The sequence below is a fragment of the Cydia pomonella genome, unplaced genomic scaffold (assembly GCF_033807575.1).
Source record: "Cydia pomonella isolate Wapato2018A unplaced genomic scaffold, ilCydPomo1 PGA_scaffold_203, whole genome shotgun sequence".
NCBI lineage: Eukaryota > Metazoa > Arthropoda > Insecta > Lepidoptera > Tortricidae > Cydia > Cydia pomonella.
In genome coordinates, this window is record NW_026907843.1 from 113856 (window position 1) to 132292 (window position 18437).

An 18437-nucleotide genomic window follows, 5' to 3' on the forward strand; every position below is an offset into this window, starting at 1 on the left:
AGATCCCACTGGGGAAGTACCGCCACCTGACAGAAAACCGCAGCCAAATAACAACGGACCGGGTACTCATGTGATAGTGTTGTGTTCCTGCCGGTGAGTAAGGTTGCCAGAGCTCAACGAGGGTGCGGAGTTTTAGGGTCGGCAACGCGCATGTAACTACTCCGGAGTTGCAGGCGCAAGTACATATAGGTTACGGATACTGTTTACCATCAGACTGGCCGTATGCTTGTTTGCCACCGACGAGTATAAAAAAAAAAGAATTAATATGATTCACTTTTACATTTTCTAAGGTTAATCCGACTAGTTTCATACTTTTTCGCTAAGATATAATTTTTTATATACATGAGTAGATAATTTATTTATCTCCTTTTTATTATTAATTATTTAGCATCTGCGGGACTTACCTGAGCTCGTACTGCAGCAAGATGAAGCTGGGTCGCCCTGTAGTCATATTTTTTCATAGATATGTCCTCCTGCCAAAGTAAAAATATATATAAATCCCGTTTACCGATATAGTTCGTCTCATCCACGATGACGCGCCGATTTGTCAAATCTAACCTTTCATAACATAACATTATGAGTCAAGCTCGCGTCTTCGTGAATGACACAATCTATAGACGGGTGACAACATGAAACTAAATAATATAAAACTTAAAACCTAAAATATTTTTTTGACACTGACAGATAGGTATCGTATCGCTGTGACATCTTATAAGAATTGAGCCGTTAATCGTAACCTAAAACTTTTATACTTCGGGCTAGAGTGCTGCCCCCTAACGGTTTACGAACACTCCTTATAGCTCGCTACGGGTGGACATTGTTAGCTCAAGTTAATAATAAATTTGAGCACCCTTTAACAGATGGCGCTATTTTCAAAACTTTTAACCTAAATAATGTTAGTTGCAAAAGTCAGATGTCGCTTGAGTCTTGATCGTGATTTTGTGAAACAAACTTTTATAAGAAAAGTTTGAAAGCAGCTTGTGAACATGACTCATCATTTGGACCGTTTATGAAACATTAGGCTAAACTTAAAAAAAGTTCGTTTTATTAATCAAGCATTCTGATGCCTGCTTAGTGCTTGCCATACCAAAGTAAATTAAGAAAGTAGGACACCAAAATATTTTTTACTTGTTATAAACCGGATGCAAGCTGGACAGTCCTTAAGAACCGTGAGACCTAGTGGCTGGACCTAACATCATGGGAGAAAGTTCTCCTCAAAGCTCACACACTCCGTTGGTTGGGCCACCTTGAGAGAATGGATCAAGATCGGAATGCAAAAAGAGCGTATCTGGGTCGCCTAGCAGGAAAACGTCCTATCTGACGCCCTAGGTATCGCTGGAGCGACGTAGTGGAGGTGGATCTGCGCGAACTTCAAGTCAACAATTGGCGAGAAGTCGCACAGGACGAGAAAAGTGGCGCTGACTTGTGTCGGAGGCCAAGTCTTATTTTGGGTCGCTGAGCCATCGGAGTAAGTAAGTAAGTGTTATAGACACCTGCTGGGCTAAGATGGTCGGCTCTTTATCATTTGTCACCATACCTGTCACGTTCTAACAAATATGTAAGCGCGAAAGTGACGGACATAGTGACAAGTGATAAAAATGGAACCATGATACCGCCGCTGGTTTTTCTCTCTTATCATTACGAACAATACGAGTGTGTTACCAACAGTCTATTCGTAATGGTACCTACGTACGAATTACTATTCAAAAGAGGTACCGACCCATTTTAATTGAGTGTACATATTACAGGTTTTTGCATAATTCCGTTCGTGTTAACTAATTCCGCAAGCTATTATTTTCCGGAATATTTTAGGCCACCGCTTCAATAATCGGGCCAAGTTGTTTGTTTTAACCGCAAAATCAGACTGAGCGTGAATTTTTAATGATGTTCTACTACCAGCATTTGTTTTAGCTTATCCGTATTTAAACTAACGGTACCTACCTAAGTTTTTTTATAGAATTGAGAGGAACGAACGATGGATAAAGTTAAGTTTTTTTTGCTAAGAAACAAAACGTTTACAAAACAAAATTTAAGAGGGAAGAATAGCTTTGCGTTCCTAACGAAATAACGGTACTTTTTCTATGAAATTCCATTTCGGGAGAAAATGGTTTCCACTAACTGTAACGGTAACTAAATCTTAACAAATAACTTTGATTTTGAATTTTGAGGTCTGATGATAATAGGTTTATATATTTCGTGTTTTTCTAAAAAAAGGTTTCATTGTATTGAAAATTTTGAAAAAAAAGTAAAACCTATAAACCTAGTTTTTCATTTGTCAATAACATGCTAAACAAATATGGAGAATGGAAAATTATGTAGAAATGGAAAAACATTTTTTTCTTTTTGTATGGAAAAGCACGTATACTTCCCTCCTAACTAGGTGCTTTGGCATTTTTATAGCGACAGTCATTAAATATGCACTGTCTGAAAAACATTTTGGCACATAATAATTTGATGAGGTTTATCATAAACGTCATATAACTTACTAAGACACTTCAATATCAGTGCGTTACGCTCACACTAAGGTATAACTGCTTCTGACTTTCAAAAATATTCTCAAATCGTCGGTAGCTACTTATTATCAATTGTATTTATCCGTGGTTGTAAGCCATGATTTTAATTTACTTGTTAATAACAGATTGTAATTACGATGACTGCTTACGGTACGTACTTGTATCTCGTTGACTTTGCTGTACATGTTTGTCTCCAACCCGCGAGCCTGGTGCCGGGCGAGCACCTCCAATCCATCCTGTGGACAAAATCGTCTTGTAAGGCGGTTATTACACGATGCGGTTCCGCTACTTTTAATCTTGGACTTAGTTAATAGGAAATCATACACATATCGCAACTTAAGAGGCTGTCAATACCTAAAGCGCGCACACTGTCTATTTGTATCGGAGTAAATGAGATAGCACTGTCGCATGTTACTGGGCCTGGGCAAGGGAATAATAAGAAAAATATTTAAATAAAAAAAGTGGATTATTAGTGTAATATTTTACTCAACCACGGTTTAGATATAAATGTTTTGAAATTGTGATTTTAATTGCAGACCCATAAGTCAAAACAATAAAGACATAAAACCGTTTAATTGTGATTTTAAGACCAATCTTTGCAATTATTTTCTATCGAGCCGATTTCGTTCAATCGTGTATCGATCGAGTACAACCACGGTCTTCGAAATATAATTAATATGAACATATATTTTTCTTACTTGACTAAAACAAATAGTCTTTCTTAAAAAAACTGTTTAGGTAACATCAATTTCAAGGACATTGGGTGTTGACAGCCTGTTAAAGGTTTTTTTTGCAAAATGTAAAGCTTTAAAGGGGTTCTACATTGCACGTTTTACCTGCGCCTATCGCGCGACAAGGGATAGGGACTATATTGCAATAAAAAAATCACGTAGGTAGATTCTATTAGTTTTTTATACGTCTCGCGTCAAATGATGGTCTCCCTGACAGTACGAGTACCTTAGTCTCTTTTGCTTGGAGTTAATTTAATGTTGCATTCCTAAATAAATAAATGTGCTAAACTTCCGAAACATTTCTACAAACATGTTACGTAACAGAGCTATTCCATATAAAATTAACTGCCATAGAACGACTGCCACTGCCATACTACGAAATCATGCGCTGCAGCGATATTGTCGCGCGACTGAGCTAATATGGAAGCGTTCATAAATATTTTATTCGTCACATAATTTTTCATTTCTCTTCTTCGTAATAACATTGATTTAAAAATCAGTAAATGGGGTTTAGCACACAAATCACTACTTCCCGTAACATTTATTTTATTACATCGCGATATAACGTATTAAAAATAAGATCAAACGGGACATAGAGTCAGACCAACACAAGTCTGCAACGATTTTGATAGCACACGCAGTGCAAGTAATATTGTAATCCTCAAACTTCCATGAAATTATGACGTATAAATAGCACTTGCACTCGGTGTCCTATCAAAATCGTTGCAGACTTATCTTGGTCTAACTCTAACATCGGGCGACGGCGTCCCCTCAAATGTGACAGTTTTTTTTTTCTTTTTTTTTTTTATAACGATAGGCAAGCGTTTGACCACGATCTCACCTGATGGTGAGTTCTCTATACAAACTATAATGACCATAAACACAACACAATAACCAAAAAGTATAAAGCCTGGTGCATAATACATGTGATTATCAGTATAAGGGTGGTCTTATGCCGAATGTAAGTGTATGTGGATACACTTACATTCGGCATGCTAACTTTTCACATGTAGATAGTCGAGTTGAAAATAGCTTTTTTAATTTCTCAAGCTCTGAAAGTGCGTCATTGTATTATCTATGAAGCGGGTTGAAAGATATACCCTGTCCTGTCCCATAGGAAACTAGGTGAAAACAAATGGAAAAATATTGTCCTATTTCCCCGCCTGGATCAATTGGAAATAGTTCTAATTTCCCGCATTGGATATACATATTTTATAATAATAGTGTTTGTAAGTAGATTGTTCAAATAAATTATTTTGATATATATTTTTTGTTTAATTGTATCCACATCGAGATCATAAGGCGGGAATCAATAGTAGGTAATTCAACAAAAACATTGAGCAACGGCTGTAACTATACGACCACACTAAAACGTTTTTAAAACAGTATGTTTTTTTTTGTCAGTTATTTAACATCGCACTCAATAAGCTACTGGACATTTATAAATGAGAGATGTGCCTCAGGCACAATGCTAGTAGATTGTGTTTTGGGTAGTTAGAGGAAACCTTGCTTACTTTTTCCTGAATGCTTTGTTAATTAAATTTCACATAAGTTGGGCGCCGAAGGGAATTGGGTAAGTACAGAATGTACACATGGGACTGGTAAAGTTTGCATTTTACGAGTATGTTTTGAGAACAAGGGGGGTTAAGAAGTGGTTTTGTTGTAACAAACAAAAACATGGGTAAAGTTGTTCTAATTATAAGTATTTAATTAGTGTCAAAAGCATTCTATGTGCGTTGGATATAAACGTACACGTAAACGTACAGCTTTTGAGCAAAAAGAAACTGGGCTCGATCATCCTTAGAGGCTTTATATGTATTATTACAAAGGGTTTTTGATTTGCTTCAGTACTTAAAAGGTCAGTGAAGAGTTTTATTAGTTTATTTTTATTTTTACCATATTTATGTGGCTTGTAAGCAGGTCTCAATTATTTTTCAGTTTGACAACATGTACTAAAAAAAATTTTTTTGTTCATATTTAATTTTCTACCTTTGTTTATGAGAAACTAAACCTTTTCAATTACAGAGACGAGACGTATTCAAATTATAACGTAATTCCAAAACCTTTCGCCTTTCCCATCACGCGTCGCTTGTCGCAACGCAATTCATCCAGCGTAATGGAGGTTTCCGTTGAAGTGATTTACAGGGAAAATATTCGTCAGGAGCACGCCGCCCAGTCGCCCAAACAAGGCAGATTCAAGGAAACTCGCCTTTGTAGGAAATGTTGCTAGTAATTTTGTTTAACACAAGCAAATCGAGGATTTATATATTACGGTATTTCATTGTCAATTTGGTTGGTTAAATAATCTATCGGCTGAGCGAGCGGAATCGTTGAACTGGAAGTTATTAGTTACATATATATTCATTACAATCCACGCTCTAGAATTAATAGCTCACATTGACACAATCTATTGAAATATTTATAACAACCGTTTGACTAAATTACGCGGGAGCGGTCAGCCACCTCGTTATTCGAGTCACCTCGAGTAAGGACACACATATAGTTACTGTACAAGATATTGGAGCTAAAGTACCAATAGTTATTTGATCTGCATGTCCTTTCGCAGCTGCTCGTAGCTCACGTGCGTCTGGCCCCCGCTCATGCGGTCCAGCAGCATCTTCCCGCGCAACAGCGGTGTCATCTCCTGTGCGAGGTTACAGAGCTAACGTACCTGTAGTTGCTTGATCTGCATCTCCAGGTCTTGCGCATCCTTGCGCAGCTGCTCGTAGCTCATGCGCACCTGTACATCACCCATGTGATCCAGTAGAATCCCCCCACACAACACGGTGGCATCTCCTGTGGGAGGTTATAGAACTAACGTACCTGTAGTTGCTTGATCTGCATCTCCAGGTCTTGCGCATCCTTGCGCAGCTGCTCGTAGCTCATGCGCGCCTGTCCGCCGCCCATGCGATCCAGTAGCATTTCTCCACGCAACACCGGTGGCATCACCTCCTGTACACAATGTTCATATTTATTATATTATAACATGGTTTAGCAAAAACCTACATTTCGATTATTTTACTTCTTATTCCTAATGTATTGTAAAATCTACAAATCAACCAAAATATGCATTTTCTATAGTATGCATCATCCACTGACGTTGAATGTTGCTAATTGTGTTATATACGCAAGATAGTATGAACTACAAGTATCCGTACCACGAGTTTGACAATGACATGTTTCGCTAGCGAGTGCGTGCATCATAATGCATGTCCATCGTCCTGACATAAGCGCAAGCGAGATACACTGCGTTTATTGTTAGCGTGTCTATTTATGTATTCATACAAAATAATCAGATTACCTAGTCTTCCTATATTGCAAATTATAAGAGCTATGTCTTTTTCTCGACATATTCAAGGCGGGTTTACAGTTCTACACTTGGCGAACACATTATTAGACAGTGCTAAAAGTGTGACACTATCGACTTAATTTAGCAAATTAGTTTGAATTCAGTTTTAGCTGTTCAATATCCTTAATTCATACAATAGGCAGTCAAGACTTAATTCGGAATACATGTATTTAAGGGGCTTTGATTTAGTCTGCTATATGAGAGCCAATATTTATTAAAAAAAAAATTATTCATGAATATTATTTATTGGGGAACACGATTTCAAATTTTTCATTCAGTAGGTGAAATACCTAAATGTATATTTGACGAAAGTTTCAATATTTGATAGCTTTGTTGGTCTGTGGTTTGTTTGGTTACTGATTGATTCGAATTGGATATGGGCGTTATTTTATAAATAACTACCAGTTGTACATTGGCATGCAATTTCAATTTGACAGTACAAAAAATAGAATATGTTATTATTTATATTTAATTTTCTACCTTTCTTTAATAATTATCAAAACGGATTTGGCAGGCTGCATTTTCACATTATATACACGGTGTAACACGAGAAATCCGAAAGATTTTAACTACGCACTTTAGAAGCCAAAAGAAGAAAAGAATGTTATATAAGTACAGATGTATGGAGTGAGCAGTGAACACGCTGTTTACTTATTATTTCTCTATGTCAGAGTCTAGATATTCTTGCGTATCGATTTTTTCATGTCACTATTTTTATTGATCTACCTGTCTTTTATCGGTATTTAACTGGTTTAGTAATGTGATCTCGGCTCGACAAGTACGTTTATTATATCTGATGGTAGATCGGTTTGGATAAAAACAGGGTGTTTTCACTTATCCCGAAAGGGTCCGAGTGGCCGATCCTCGAGCGAATCTATTAGGACATTTAAATAGAATAGCCCGAAGATATATAGGGTCCAAATTGACCCCGTACGGTAGCTTCCGTGTGAATCTCTTTTAGGAGATCTCTCTATTTATTACAGTAAAAGTACGCTATATACTATACCTCCGCTTTTCCTGTTTTCAAATTTATTTAAACAGATTTTTAGTAAGTGCTTCCTCTTCATTTTCGGCATCGCCTTTTAAGCTATTATAATATTAATATTTTTTCTATGATAAACCATATGAGTGGTCTCCAGCTTCATCACGACAAACATAGATTTATCTATATATTGACGTCAAACATTGAACCCCTACATGTAAACGGCATCGATCATGGGACATTTAACAGAAAAAATCTACTGCTTTATGCGCTAAAAGTGTGTCCTATTCGTCCTTTATGTTTTCGATGTAGTTAAGTACTTCAGTTGGTTTCAATATTATTAATAATTAAAACTGTGGTTTTGCTCCAGTGATGGGATGTATGACGCCATTAATTTGAAAACTAACAAAAATCTATGAAAATTAAATCTTAAGCATCTCTACTATGGAAGGTAGAGGTAAGGGATAAAGACTGTATCGTTTATTATAAATACAGATTGAACCTGGTCTAACTGTTGACTTGTTTATTATTTTGTATTACTATATTCTTAGGGTATTTGTACGCCATATCCGATATAAGAAGGTTTTATATTTTGTTATTTTAGGGACTTTATGATGCTTTCAAAATCGTCTAGCAAAAATATTTCGAACAAGCCTATATCGAGCTTAATTTGAGACTATTTACCGACTCCTTGGTACGATTTAAAGAAACAAAAGGTTAATATGCTGCCAAAACATGTTATCAAGTGTCCTCTTCATGGTTGCTCAATTGAGCATCTGCGAAATAAATGTGGTGAATTTTTATTTTTACTTAAAAGCAATTTTTCACGCAACATTTTGGATTCCCGACTATTTCTGATGCAACCGAAATGAGGGAGACAGCTAAAAGAATCAGCTAAAAACCATCGCTAGAGCGGGTCGATAGAAACGCTCCATTATAGTTATATTGGATGTCAAAGTCGGAGTTGTCGTAAGTTACATGCCATTTTCTCTAAAAGGCCACATTGCACAGATCCTAAACTTTCTTTAAAACTAAAACATATGATTAGACTATGCCCAGATGTTTCGCTTTACAAATCATGTGTAATTGCGGTTCACATAGTACGATTTTTTTGTGTAATGTTGTCTTGTTCGCAATCCGTAATTTTTTTTGTAGTATTTGTCCGAAATCGTTATTGTTACTCGGGCGGATTGGGTAAATTCTGTCTAAACCATATGCTTTACGTCGAGCTCCAAAAGAGAAATGTGTACCTTATTAAAGCACTAATAAAACACTAAAGGTATTTTTTAAATAAAAATGTAATAAGTACCAAAAAAAACGGCTAAGTGAAGTTGTATTTTATAATAAACGATACAGTCTTTATAATCCTCATGTACCAAAAAGTGTCCGTTCAAAAACCTTAAATAGGTAGCGCTACAATACCTAGAATATTTGAAAAAAAAAGACAAATCATAGACAGCGCACTTCATTCCGTCAATAACGCCTACGATCTTAGCTACTCTAGCGCTACTCTGCTCTGGAGAGATTTGGAACTATTATTTATAGCTGACAGCTGGACACTTCTGCAACAGTTCTTTCTATGGAGATTGTATTCCTTACCTCTACCTTCCATAATCTCTACGGTTCTTAATTGAGTTATTTATGGTAAAATGTTACCAGAGTGCTTAAAAACTGATGATAAATACTTATTTTACAGGATTAGTCTATATATACCATTCCATTACTGGTGCCAGTTCCATTATAGCCATTATAGGGGTGGTTACTATAATGTCATTGCGTTCAAAGTTTTGTGTATAAAAGCAATTAGCATTGTAAAGCACAAAGCACCCACAATGAATTGTTAGAGGCATTGTATGTGGCACTATATCAAGCGTAAAGTTTTTGTTAAATACAAAATATTTTGCAAAATTTTATTGAAATAGGAATGGAATTGTAATATGGTCGTGAATGTTCCAGAACTCGCCTAAATCATTACCGAATTTTATTACTACACACAAAGTTTGCGCAGCGTCTGTTGTGTGTATGTATGTTCACGATAATTTCAAAAGCTACTTAACGGTTTCTCATGCCATTTTCACTTATCAGTAAAGTGATTATTGAGGAAGGTTTAGTTATATAACTTTTTAAGGTTTTGTGTAACCCGTGCGAATCGGGGTGGATCACTAGTTCTAACTAAATTGGAAAGAAACAAATTGCTGCGGAGCGGAGTAAATCCTCACAATAATGCACTTGTTACATATTCCTTTTCCACCTAAATTCTTCCTTTTTATATTTATATCCTATTGGATATCGTACTACATGTAAACTAGGTACTACGTGTATGCAGTCTAATATTAGGTTGCGACAGTTTTTACCTGAATAAATCCGAATTCAATATTTTTCGGGCGCATATGGCATAGACGAGATATGGAATATTACTAATGGAACAATAGGGAAAAAAGGAACAGTTTTAGTTTTGATTAGCTTCTGTCCGCGACTTCTTCCGCAAGATGATTTCGGTGGCAAAAACGGATCTAAACTACCTCCATACGGATTTTTCTCGAAATCGGTTAAACAGTTGAAGGGCGGTTTATATCTTCTACAGACATTGAGCATGCCAGCCACGTCCTGTGACAAAAAAATAATAATAGTCTACTATATAGTGTCTTTTAACTTTTTCATATTTATCGTTATACTGCCGCGCAAATACTGATACCGACAGACAATTATTTAGAAAAAAATATATATTTAGCATTTATAGAATCAGTTAGAATAGCTAATCTCGTATGCAAATGCAAGGCATCAACATAGATATTACTACATATAGAACTCTAGAGTTCCTAATACTATTATGTAGATAATCCTTCCTCACAAATTGAAATACCGGCGATGTAATAGAGAAATTCAATTTTACCGTAAACCTTTTCATTCGCTACGGAAAATTATTTCAGTTTCAAGTTAAAACTTTGATGAACTGTACGTTTTTTCCTTAGGGGATAAACTATTATCCGACGATCCAATTCCATTATACCCTTAGGAAGATTGATACTTTAATCCACATACATATACGAGTAAGTCTGCTTTTAGGCAGAGTCATAGTATAATACCTAAATTCATTACAAAAATAAAAAATAAAATATGTGACTGGAGCGCAAGAGAAGTGTAAGAACAACTTTTAATACAAAAATGTATGGTATGATATAAAAAAAGTTTCCTTACAATTAATATAATTATGCTTACATCTAAACTCAACGGGATATTGTAATCCCACAAACATTGATACAGTAAAAATCAATTTCTGGCTATATTTGATAAGCGCTATACAATGTCATATCGTGCCACTACAAATACGGCTGTATAGATCTTAATCCAACTCACCTGGCAAGACAAACAACACCCGAACTATAGTTTGTCTTTCTTGGAATGCGATAGTTCGCCTCCTGGGATTTAGATGCAGACCGCACTCCAACTGGGACTAACTTTGTTGCATTATAAAGTTAACTCAAGTTGGGCGGGAACTTGATGTTTGCCAAGTAACTTGCTTCGATGGGTCGATTTTAAGGTAATATGATCAACTATATATTTTTTTGCAATTAAAGCAAATATCCAGTATTGTGTATTAACATAGTTTAAGGTCTATGACCAATTCGTGGCAAAAGTTGACGTTTGATAATTCAGTACAGCGCCACCTGGTTCGGGTGTCAAAGTAGGAAGCATGTACGTATTTCTTTAACTTTACTTCTCTATTACAAATCACTGTTCGATTTAGATAGATGGGTAAAGAATATACGATCATGTAAGTGCTTATCGTGCCCTTAAGGGCCCCTTGCCGGAAGATATTGGCCTGTCAGATTCGTGATTGTCAGCTTTTGCGAAAAACTGACAGGCCGATATCGTCCGGCGAACTGGTAATCAGTGGGCCTCTTTACGTAAGTATATGTATAGCCGAACTCGCTCTCCATACAGGAACATATCGACTTATAAATTATAAGTTATGATATTATGAACCTACACCGTATTTTCTTTTGTTCGATCGTAAAACAACTAAATATTTACGATCCAAATTTGAATTTATTATTGCTTACCCGAGTTGTGTTCTTTGTAGCTCCTAAGCTCTGAAGTATATCCTTTCTTGGTAGCTATCGTTGTGTATTTGTAGGCACCTGGTAATAGGACAAAGACATTTTCCTGATGGGAATTCCCATTGGGACACGCGAACTGACTGCTGTATAGATAGATAGAGCTTACACGTGTTACTAGATCCGAATCTTTTCAATACGGAAGCCTATGTGTTAGGCGCTATCAGTGATATTGGTCGAAGCAGAATGTTCGCGTAGCGACACACTCAATATTGCGGTTTCCTGTCAATAATTTATAGTTTTATTTTATTTTAGAGTAGCTTGTGTTACGGTATTATTATGTTTTAATAACCCACATTCAACTCAAATAAACACTTTTACCAAACAAAACCGAACGTCTTTCCGTTGTGTCTGCTGAACGCCAACAATACCGCGGCAGGGTTCAGTGTTTAAGTACCTACCCATCTGATGTCCCAGACTTAGACCTGACGAAGATTGTATTGCTATTTTATTAAATTCACATGTCATGGCACGAAAGTTCATAAAGCCGGACTGAATCGTTATGGGTTCTAAAACTTATTTTGCATGCCATTTCTATGACCCGAAGGACACGGACCGCACGCTGCAAGCGTCACGAGCGTGCAAACTTGCTAACCACCAACAACGTTTTTTGCTGTCGCAATGTTTTCTTTCATTATTTATTTTAGGTGTAAAATTTAATGCCATTTGTCGCTAAACGTGTATTGCTACTTAATATTATTGTGATGATGATGATGTCCTCCCAGACGTATCCGTCGACGGCGATATCCTGACAAATAAAAGGGTCTTAACTATTACGTGCATGGGCGCGGACGTGGCTTGCGAATCCAAATTTTGTTTTAAAAGTCCGGCAACACGAGACACAGTAGAGCTGCCCAGATGCGTTGTATGTGTAATGGTAGGAGGGCTTGGGCCGAGTTTTTCGGAGTCCATCTTATGTATACCATGTTTATCGCAATAAAGTATTTCATTAATTACCGCAGCAACGTCGAGTGGCGGGTCATCAGGTTCAGGTGGGTACGGCGGCAAGAACTCGCGGCGGGGCGGGCGCGCCGGCGGTTGAGACGTCAGCAGAGCGCGCGCCAGGTGCGCGAGGTCCGCTGTACTCGACACTGCGCGAGCTTGCGCGCAGAGCGACTCGTAGCGCCGAAGCTGCTGGTTCGACTGCTCAGAAAGTTAAGTTGTTTAAAATAGCCGTACATGTAACGTTTTTTAAAGAGTTCCTCCGTAGGTACACTAACGAGTATGGCCAAAAGTACTGTCGAATGTGTTAATTTGGGATCCGTGTTTAGATCTGTTTATTTATTTAAACTTTATTCCACAATAAACATAAGTGCAAATAGCGGACTTGATGTCTTAAGGCATTCGCTCTACCAGTCAATCGTAAGGCAAACGCAAAACTGAAATTGTCGTGGGTGCAGTGAGAAAAATACATCAAATTAAAGCCGTCATGTTACTTGGGTCAAACTTAAAACTGTGTTCACGTCTTTCCTGTAGACATACCCAAAAGTTAAGGGCTATAATGGTTATTTTTCTTTTTTAACCCTTATCCACATGAAAAGGTACTCCTTTTATTTGGATAAGTGTGATAAAATCATTACCTACATGCCCACAAGCAGTTAACTATTGACGATAGGAGAACTGTACCCCTAGTGTAAATAAATTCGATTTCGAAACGTGACGTACGCGTTTGCGTTTAGTCTCATTTTGTATGTGATTTAGAAAGAGCGCGCCAAGCGGGACGTTTTGGAAACTCAAAATCCTATACAAACTGACACTTAACGCAAACGCGTTCGTCACGTTATGATGTCGATTAAATTTACACTAGGGGTACTGTACAGTTCAGACGAACACACAAGTTTTCTCTCCTCAGAAGTATCTTTTTATGTGGATAAGGGTTAAAAAATTAAATTAACCGTTATATCCTTTAACTTTTGGGCTAGTCTACAGGAAAGACGTGAACACAGTTTTGAGTTTGACCCTCTATGCTTATGACGTTACGCATTGGGAAGTGTATAAGCACTTTTGGTATTATCAACAGTGAAGTAAATGCATACTCGCATCTATGCCTACATACAGACATACTGAAATATCTAGGTCGGCTTAGTTTATATTTTCTGAAATGCTGCAAATATTATGTGAAAGCGTGTTTTCGTTTCAAAGTACTATGTTTTCATTGTTTTCATTCAAAACATACGAACCTTTTTTTTGTTAGAAACAAATTCATCTATCTGCTTCGGAACTAAGAGCTTTTGTTTTTCATTATATTTTTAATTCAAATGGGGGAATTCTGGGTTACATTTTTTATAGTTATAATTTAATTTAGTATTATATTTGTTTATATATTTTATGTTTATTTTCAATAAAAATACAGTTTACATAAATAAATAAATATATTGGGGACAGTCTTACACAGATAGCCTAGAGCTACTAGGCGATGAGGCGATGACATACATGCTTGTTATAAGTAGATACAATATGAATACAATACGAATAGATACACATTAAGTTTATTTGGAGTGTTAATAGACTTTACTAAATAAATCAATAAAAATTTACATTTAGATATATTTATTTGATTTTATTGGTCAATTTTGTGGTGAAGGCCATGACAACATGCTGTATCATAATGTCCATTATATACAGAACGAACACGATATCTGTATGAATTACCTACAATAAATTAGCTATTGTTGCTCCGTCGTATCGATTTACATTTGGTCGTTCATTAGGTATTTTCTCAATTACTTTTTCCTTAGTGTTATGCTCCCAAAATGATCAACGTTTGTTTGTTATTGCGATTCTCGTTAGTTGTGCAAAATACGAAAAAGTATTGAAGAACAGATACTTTCAAAATGTATCGGTAGTAACTATGAAGCAATATTCAATCAAAAGTTGTGAAAACCCGATGATTACTTAATAGCGGTAAACATGACAACGGAAGGTTCGTTATTGCATTTTCTGCAATCCACGTCATAGGGCTTACCGCGAAACACGAAAATCGAAATTACGTTATCTACCTCTCTATCAAACTTGCTTATTCGAGCGACAGAGAGCCGATAACGAAATTTTGATTTCCGTGTTTCGCGGCAGGCCCTCGTATCTTGACAGGGCTTATATCTTACCTTATCCGTGATAATCCCCCCTTCATTACAAATGGCCTCGCTGACTGCCGTGGTCACGTCCGTCAATATTTCCTCCAGGTCCTGAAATATTAAATATATATTTAGAGTATTTAGACCACGGCTGTTACTGTTACATACATATTAACAAAAAAAAGTGATTACGTACATATTAACAAAAGTAATATAATAAAAAAACGTAAGAATAGAATCCATAATTTCATATTCTACAACTACAACAACTACTACTACTATATGGGCATATAAAACATTTCTCATTAATAAAATGTTCAATGACAACCTTGTCATCATTTCCCCGAATCCCAGATTGTAATTAAGGGTTTTTACTCCGATAAGCTTAAAGTAAAGATAAAATTTAATTAAGTTTACATTGTAATGTAAATTAACATTAAATATTTCTAAAATGCCATTACTAAACCGTTATATAGTTACACACCCGTTTTCCGCATATATTTAATACTACTAAAATCTAGTTTTATTATGAATATGTATTGTAAGTGACATCTCCAGCATAACTCATCAGGCAGTTTAATTAAAACCAGACTTAGTACGGATGTCCGTTGAACAAGTCTCATGAATGGCAGGATTCCAATTTTAGGGTTGCCAACTAAATGCACCAATATAGGAAACGAAATATAGGTTCAAATTAAATGAACATCCGAAACTATGAGTATTTACGTAAAAATCGAGCTGTAGCTTTTATTTACATTTCATATTCGTAGCAACGTCTGTGTAAATTGAGAACATATTTCGGCACAATAGAGTTTTTAAACTGTGTTTAATCAGTGTTTCAATCAGAAAATCTGTTTTTCTTTTGTAAATAACATGACAATAAATTAAATGTCCCATAATAAAGAAATCTCATCAAGACTAACATGGTGTATACATAAGTGTCATAAGTGACGTTACGCATTGGGAAGTGTATAAGCACTTTTGGTATTATCAACAGTGAAGTAAATGCATACTCGCATCTATGCCTACATACAGACATACTGAAATATCTAGGTCGGCTTAGTTTATATTTTCTGAAATGCTGCAAATATTATGTAAAAGCGTGTTTTCGTTTCAAAGTACTATGTTTTCATTCAAAACATACGAACCTCTTTTTTGTTAGAAACAATAGGTATAATCAGTTTATACCTATCTGTTTATATCTGCTTCGGAACTAAGAGCTTTGGTTGTTTTTCATTATATTTTTAATTCAAATGGGGGCATTCTGGGTTACATTTTTTATACTTTTAATTTAATTTAGTATTATATTTGTTTATATATTTTATGTTTATTTTCAATAAAAATCCAGTTTAAATAAATAAATAAATATATTGGTGTTTAATCAGTGTTTCAATCAGAAAATCTGTTTTTCTTTTGTAAATAACATGACAATAAATTAAATGTCCCATAATAAAGAAATCTCATCAAGACTAACATGGTGGTGGTTGGTTGATTGAAAGAGGATAATATCACAGGTATATTTATGCAGCAACAGTTTTTAGCGGGCTTTAAGATCTAGTCGGCAATAGGAAATAGGCACCTAGCCGACCCGAACACATAAGGGATTAAAAGATTGGTAGTAAAGATCAGTTATATAACTTTGATTACGTGACTTTAGACTTATCTATATTCGAAAACAGCGCAAACGTCCCGCGGGCTCCAGAGAGCCATTTGACTTATTTCGCTGGTTATATTTACCCAACTCCATTCTATTTTTGTTACCTAAGCGAATATATCTTTTCGAGTGTCACGGGAATTGCAGCCCTAATCGACCTCGTTTCGTTTGAGGCTTGGTTTCATTTCGGTCCGTAGACAGCCAAGTACTAGGTGAAAACGTCGTATAGGCGATGGGCGATGATTGGTCATGTGCCTTTTTGGTTTATGATTGCAAGATAACCGTCCGTCTAGGCAAAGTTGGATGGGAACTACACAAAAGCCGGGAGTTTACCAACTTAGATTGAATACTCGTTCCTGAATTGCAGTAGAATGTTGTGACAGGTACGTCTCAATTGATTGATTAATGAACGGAAATCGAATTGCGACTGTGGAGTTTTACGACTATTCGAGTTTTGAAATTGCTGCTATTACTCCCTTAATTACACACCGATCAACCTCAATTGGATAGAAAATTGTTACTCGTAATATTTTCAATATCAACCTATAATAATTTAGGCAGAAACGTTTCTGGATTTAATTCAATGGTAGCAACGCATGATTTAATTACATTGCTAATACCGTCGTTCGTTCTTCCGTACGTCATCGTCTTCCGTTCTTCCGTCTTCCGTTCGTTGTTTCTTCACTTCGTTTATCCTGCCTTTGTTTGTAAGTATGAGCAGTCGTATGATTCGGAATACTTTAATTATATGAATTGCATATTGCAGGGTGATAAGGGAAACTATACCTGTAGTTGGGTGGTAATTCGCCTGTCCAATTTTTTGTTCCAATGTCTATTTCCGCTTCACAACTTGATTAATAAGAGAGTAAGAGAGTGAGACGCAATGCACAGTGTTACGCTTAGGCAAAACGTAGTGATATATCTTTGCATTGACCGGTCGTTGACTTGCTAGTTTCGTGTTCTCAGAAGTTACCAGACAAGTGAACCCGTATGTTTAATGTTCATACCACTTTTAATGAAATGAATATGTGTTTGTTTAAGTCTAATATATTCCCAACTAAAAGGAGCTTATGTAAGGTAAAGAGTTAGTAGTTTGGAGTAGGTACAACGTAGCAAGTTTGTTCTATTTGTAATCACCCTCTAGGGTATTTAGCTCTTCTGAGTCTGATGATTCTGAGTGTTTAATAAAATCTGTCTTTTAACGGAAATTTATTTGTGTGTCTGAAATTTATGTGGTTAATTCTTTTTGAAAAAAAAAAAAAAAAAATTACTCTTTTTACCGCTTAGAATTTTTCATCGAGCGTGCTCGTTTTGCCGCCGGTATTTATGGATTTAAGCATTATTCCGCAAAACATATTGAACGAGACATTTTCTACTAAACAATCTGGTTGCAAAGTAGGCAAGATTGTAGACTGATCATTTAACAATCAAACTGAAAGCAAAATAAAAAATCAGTAGGTACTGAGATTAGCACAAAACAAATAGTTAAGCTTAATTAAATTTTTTAAATATGACTTCTCAAGGTAAAATAAATTTGCCGTATAGATGGCCAATATATTTCCGTCTTTTCTGATATGTATTATTTCCAGGTGGCAAGAAATATAATTATATATTTAGGTGGTATATAGGTACTCACGTCACATATAGTCACGTTCAAGTCATACTTTAGGTTTCGAAGCATTGGATTTCAAAGATGTTTTTACGGGTTTTTCAATACAATTAACACAAAAAACTTTTTTCTTTAAGCGTGAAACACAAACAAGAATCTATTTTAGCTACGGAACCTTACAAGTTGAAAGCACAAAAAACCCAAAGGTAAATATAATATTACGCTACAATTTAATAAAAGCCAGTAAAAGCCTTGATGGTATAAAAGCCGTTAATTTGACAGGTTGATATTAAAAAGCCACTTTACTTATCGAAGAGAATTCCCACCACTTTGTGATTGATATTATTATTTTCCCCCTCACTCGACCGATACAAACCTGTGAAATAAATAAACTTGACGTTTCCATT

General features: G+C 36.0%; 1 protein-coding gene across 5 annotated transcripts in view; it reads right to left on the reverse strand.

Annotated features, from left to right (window-relative positions):
* LOC133533775 (uncharacterized) overlaps positions 1–18437 on the reverse strand; it is a 252001-nt gene that overhangs the window by 69421 nt on the left and 164143 nt on the right. For all 5 annotated transcript variants that reach the window (XM_061872825.1, XM_061872820.1, XM_061872821.1 and 2 more), the window contains 5 exons: positions 14798–14878; positions 12651–12836; positions 6068–6196; positions 2672–2749; positions 405–473 (listed from right to left, as the gene is read on the reverse strand). In XM_061872825.1, the coding sequence (XP_061728809.1) occupies positions 405–473; positions 2672–2749; positions 6068–6196; positions 12651–12836; positions 14798–14878 (543 nt within the window). The remainder of the gene's footprint in view (positions 1–404; positions 474–2671; positions 2750–6067; positions 6197–12650; positions 12837–14797; positions 14879–18437) is intronic.